The sequence below is a fragment of the Capsicum annuum genome, chromosome 10, assembly GCF_002878395.1.
Source record: "Capsicum annuum cultivar UCD-10X-F1 chromosome 10, UCD10Xv1.1, whole genome shotgun sequence".
NCBI lineage: Eukaryota > Viridiplantae > Streptophyta > Magnoliopsida > Solanales > Solanaceae > Capsicum > Capsicum annuum.
In genome coordinates, this window is record NC_061120.1 from 184331556 (window position 1) to 184336973 (window position 5418).

Sequence of the window (5418 nt, forward strand, 5' to 3'; positions counted from 1 at the left end):
GTGTGCCTCTTGATAGGTAAATCAATATATGAGTATAATTTCGGATCCAAAAAGAAAAAAAAAATTATGTTATACATTGACAATATAAAGAAATTTTACATTATGTATTAGATCATGCATCGATCAACTTAACTTTAAAGAAGTACGGAAAGCAATAAAAAGTCTTATGCAAAATGAACTATTTTTCTTTGAAATTACCTTTATATGTTATCATACAAAAAATAATCCAGTACACTAAAAGTTTTGCTATGCACGAGGTTCAGAATAAAATCTAACTAGTAGGGTTTTATTTTTTATCATACGTTTTAGTACAAATCTCACATTTTCAAGAGTTTTACCTATACTCCTCAAAGACAACAATACTTCTATGAAAATACTATGACCACATGGGTAAGGTGGAAAGTGAAAATTGTATAGCTGTGTTTTAGCAGTGAGGCACAAGCATACATTGGTTAAGGTTTTGAGGGAAATTGCCAAGAAATTAGAACCCCCTCCCCATCCACCCACCCACCCCATAAAAGGAGGGGGTGGGGTTAGATTAATGAAAATCCCCTATAAATTCCCATTCCTTCAAAGTATAATCCACCTATTCTCATATTCTATTTCTATCACTTACTTTATATATATATATATATATATAACTCCTCTTTCCTCTTTAATTTGTCCTTATTTCTATAATCATGCCTGCTCAATTGATGCCTGAAAAAACATTTGCAAGAGTTCATTCCATGGGCAAAGAAACTACTTCTCCAAGCTTTACTAAAAGGTAATTAACATTTATAAGCTAGCTTAACTAGTAGCTTCCTAGCTCTTTTTTCTTTTAATTTGCTCCTACAAATATATTCTCATCCTATATAAATGCGTATTTTATTTGGCTTATGCATGCATTCTTTTGCATGAAAAGCAGTAAACATCCTATTTTTACCTCCTTTTTTGGGAAACATGATAACATATTAATAATACTTAATATGCATCATTAATAGAGTTATGGAGTTTGGGAGGAGTTGTATCATAGGTACTATATTTTCAAATTCCTTAGTTACGTTCCTTCTTTTTGCTTCAAAACAATCCAAATATATTAGAAACTAAAATTAAGGAATACCAGAACTAGTCTTGGGTTATCAGTTCCCAAATAATCTTAGAGAAGTTGAAATAAACCATATGAGGGAGGTGAGGTCCAAAAACTTCCCCATAGCAACTTTGGGGAAATCCCAACTTTTGTAGTTCGTTGAGTTCAAAAGAAGAAATAAAAGTAAAATATTTTTTGACAAACTTTTTTCTAATGAAAAGAAAGCTGCATGTATACTTTAATATTTTCAAGCTTTATATATTCAGGCTTTTCAATATTCTAGTCCACATTCTCAACAATCAAGCACCAGCTAAGGTTGCTGACTAATTTATAATTTATAAATTGAAGTGTCAAACCACCTAGCTTGGGTGCTTACCCTTTACTACTTTCTTATTTTTGTCAATTTAATTAATTTTCAAAATAGATGTTAATTTATAGTATCTTTGTATATAGTTTCGAAAAATCTAAATTTAAAATATTAAATTATAATTAAAAAAATACATCATGTTGGTCAAAATTTATGCAATTTAATTCTTGAGAAGCGAAATGTGATACGGAAAAACGAATAAAGGGAGTAACTAGTTCACTTACCTAGTCACCTCTACTTTCAGTGTTGATATTTCCTCCTATGACGTGCTTATGCAGTTATGCATTATTTGTTTCTATGTTTTCCAGTTTTAAGTAGAATTAGGTTTTAGACCACTAATTTTATTGAACAGCTTTATGATGACCTTTCTTATGTAACTTGTACAGGTTAGAAGGAAAGGTCGCGATTGTAACAGGTGGAGCTAGAGGAATTGGAGAGGCTACAGTGCGACTCTTTGCGAAACATGGAGCCAAAGTTGTAATAGCAGACGTAGAAGACATCCTAGGCAATACATTAGCAAATATGTTGTCTCCTTCATCATCAGTAACTTATGTTCATTGTGATGTTACATCTGAAGACGATATCAAGAACTTAATTGACTCGACGATGGCCAAATTCGGACACCTCGACATTTTATTCAACAATGCTGGTGTCCTAGGGAGTCAATCAAGCCAAAAGAAGAGAATAGTTAATTTTGACCCTGACGAATTTGATTGTGTCATGTCCGTTAATGTACGTGGAGCCGCGTTAGGAATGAAGCACGCGGCTCGTGTTATGATCCCACAAAGCCACGGCTGCATCATTTCAACGTCTAGTGTGGCCGGTGTCTTGGGAGGACTCGGGCCACACACGTACACGGCTTCCAAGCACGCGATAGTAGGGCTAACGAAGAATGTCGCATGCGAGCTAGGGCGTTATGGGATTCGAGTTAACTGTATTTCACCATTTGGGGTGGCTACATCTATGTTGGTTAATGCATGGAGCCATAGTGATGATGAAGAAGAAGGGGAAATGAATATTGGTTTGCCTAGTGAAAAAGAAGTGGAGAAAATTGAAGAATTTGTGACGAGTTTGGGGAATTTAAAAGGGACAACTTTAAAGGCTAAAGATATTGCTGAGGCAGCTTTATATTTAGCAAGTGATGAATCAAGATATGTGAGTGGTCATAATCTTGTTGTGGATGGTGGTGTTACTACTTCAAGAAATTGTGTTGGTTTGTAATGAATTTTTTTTTTTTCTTTTTTGGTGGGGGAGTGGGAGGGTGCGGGGGGATTGATTAGTAAAATTGGATTTCTAACTTAATTAAAGAGCTTAACATATAGATTCGTTGGGTTGATGTAATTTCTTCCTTTTTGTTTCTTCTCCAATTTGATTGAAGAAATTAATTATAAGTTTGTCAGCTTAACTAGTTGACCTTTTGCCTTATTGGTTTTGCCCTTTTTTTGTATAGGGATAAAAGTTATTTGGTAGGTTTGGCAAATAGATTCCAAACTTTTTAACTTTATTTGAAATTTATGGAGTTGATTGATGATGTATTTTTTTCGATTATATTTTTACAAAAAAAATATTTGAAATAATGTTTATGTTACTTAGTACAATTTAAAACTGAAAACTAAGTTAGAAAATAGGTTATAAATTATTTTTAAAATATTAAAATATAATTTTAAATTGAATTTGAAATTTTTATCTCTGATTTTCGATCAAATAAAGTGAAAAAATATGGCTAAACGGATTCTTAATTGAACAAATGCTCAAATTGGGATATTATTGACATTCATGCGTATCAATGTCCATAATATATCTTTCTTCTTAAGGTTGAAGTTTAGTTTCTAAATTGAATTTCATTCTCTCTCTTCTTATCACACAAAATGTATTTACTTCCCAAATCTTTGACTACGAACTTATTTTTATTTGGCTATGTTTTTTTCCTCATAAATTATTGATATGAAAGATTTTATATCTTAGTTCACACTTCCACTATCCATAAGACACACAGAAGCTTTAATTCATTGGCCAAGTCTCTTTTTCTTTTTAAAATTCTAGCGTAAATGACATTTATCTCATTCGACAAAATATTGGACACCAGTGGTTGGTTGTTTTCACTACGTACCCTATATAGTTTGTTTGTTTTCACCTAATGTTTTAGCATGTGTTTGCTCATGAAAACTAAAAAATTTTAAAGTTGGAGTTAAATTTGTGTTTGACCATGCCTTTTTTAAAAGAATTTTTTAGATTTTTGAAAATAAATAAATTTAAATATGATTTTATGCCCCCAACTTTTATAAACTATCAAAATCACCAACTAACTAATTTACCTACTAACATATAGCCAAATGTGATTCTTATATATAAACACTTTCATTTCTCAAACCAAGTTTGCATTAACGAAGAAAATAGCACTCGAGAATAAATGTAAAATAATTGTCAAAAATATAATTTAATCCTCAACACTTCTTTCTAAGCAAATTTAGCCCAAAGTGATGACGCAAGAAAAAATAGTACTTACGCATTTGTTTTTATTTTTTTCTTGGTGGTTGGTTGTAGTTATAAGAGGGGTTTGTGTAAAAATTTAAAGATTAGGGTTATATGTACTAATAATGAAAGTTGAAATTGGAAATGGAAAATTGTGGAAACAACAAAAAGTTGTTTTCACTTTTCAAAATCCAACACCAAAATTATTTTCGAAATTTTCATGGTCAAACACTCCAACTTTAATAAAGTGAAAAAAAATTGAAAAAGAAAAAAAATAATTTTTATGGCCGAACGGTCTCTTAGTAATCGTTATAGTGCCCATTTAATTTGAATTTCAGTCCAAACATCTCATTTTAAAGGTAAAACACTTTTTAAAAAAAATTAATTTCATTTTTAAGATTCAAAGCTAAAATATCTCACATCCTTTATAAAATTGATCGATATTACTCGAAGATAAAAGAAAAAACTAAAAAAAGGAGAGATTTTGGTGGAGATATGACTTATTGATTTTAGTTCAAGCTATGGGAAGTCTAGGAAAAGCTTTGTGATTTCAGTGGCTACTAGTATTTTTTGTTTTCCTCAAATCCAAGATTAGGTTTTGACATTTCTTTCTTCTCGGGCACAGTCAAATCAACATTTTGTCATTAATCTCTCTGGGAAAATGCAACCAAAAGAGATTTTTAGATGAGAAGTGTCCGGTGTCCAGTGTTCGGTGTCCACTACTTTTTCATTCAGGGAGGAGGAGGAAGACTGGCCTTAATACTTTTCACTAGACGGTAAATGCACCTAACTCACTTATTCATTTATCATGATATTTAACTGAGTTGCACGAATAAATTTCTGTTGATTGAAATTAAGCGTCCATTTTGACATTTTTATGTTTTTTGAGCCTAGTAAATCAATATTTTGTTATCAACTTTTTGATGAAGAGAGATCTTTATTGCGTTTTGTTAGGGAAATTTTTTAACACGAGAAAGCCCCCCACTACTTTATTCAGGTAGGAGGAGGAAGACTAGTCTCGTTTTTTACGGACGAAAAAAGGATTTAACTTACTTGCACGAATAACACATATTATATTGGAATTAGATGTCCATCATCCAACTCGTCGTACAATTCAAATATTACGACTCACTTTCAACTATTTTAATTAGACTTCCCCCACCCCTCTTCTGGCTCTGTATGTAAAGTCAGAATTATTAATGGTTGCAGCTAATATTTTACATTTTATAATGGACTGCTTTGGACCACCGAAGAAAGCTAAGAAGAACTGCCGACCAAAAGGTGCTAATTTACTATTTTCTCTGTCCCATTTTATTCGTCCTTATTTGATATTGCATAATAAGAAAAATAATTAATAATATAATTATTTTATTATAATATTCTTATTAAATGATGTTTATATTTTAATTTGAAAAAAAAAACAATAAATACTAAGGGTAAAAAAGAAAAAAAAATTACCTTATCTTAATTAATAAAAAATAATAAGTAAAATGAGAAATCAAATTAAAAA

At 31.2% G+C, this 5418-nt stretch overlaps 1 protein-coding gene across 1 annotated transcript; it reads left to right on the forward strand.

Annotated features, from left to right (window-relative positions):
- The first annotated feature begins 584 nt into the window (after positions 1–584).
- Positions 585–2858, forward strand: LOC107844960 (short-chain dehydrogenase reductase 2a). Its single transcript, XM_016689274.2, has 2 exons — positions 585–766; positions 1823–2858. The coding sequence occupies exons 1-2, from the start codon at positions 681–683 to the stop codon at positions 2655–2657; spliced, it is 921 nt and encodes a 306-aa protein (XP_016544760.1). The 5' UTR covers positions 585–680; the 3' UTR covers positions 2658–2858.
- Positions 2859–5418: the final 2560 nt, after the last annotated feature.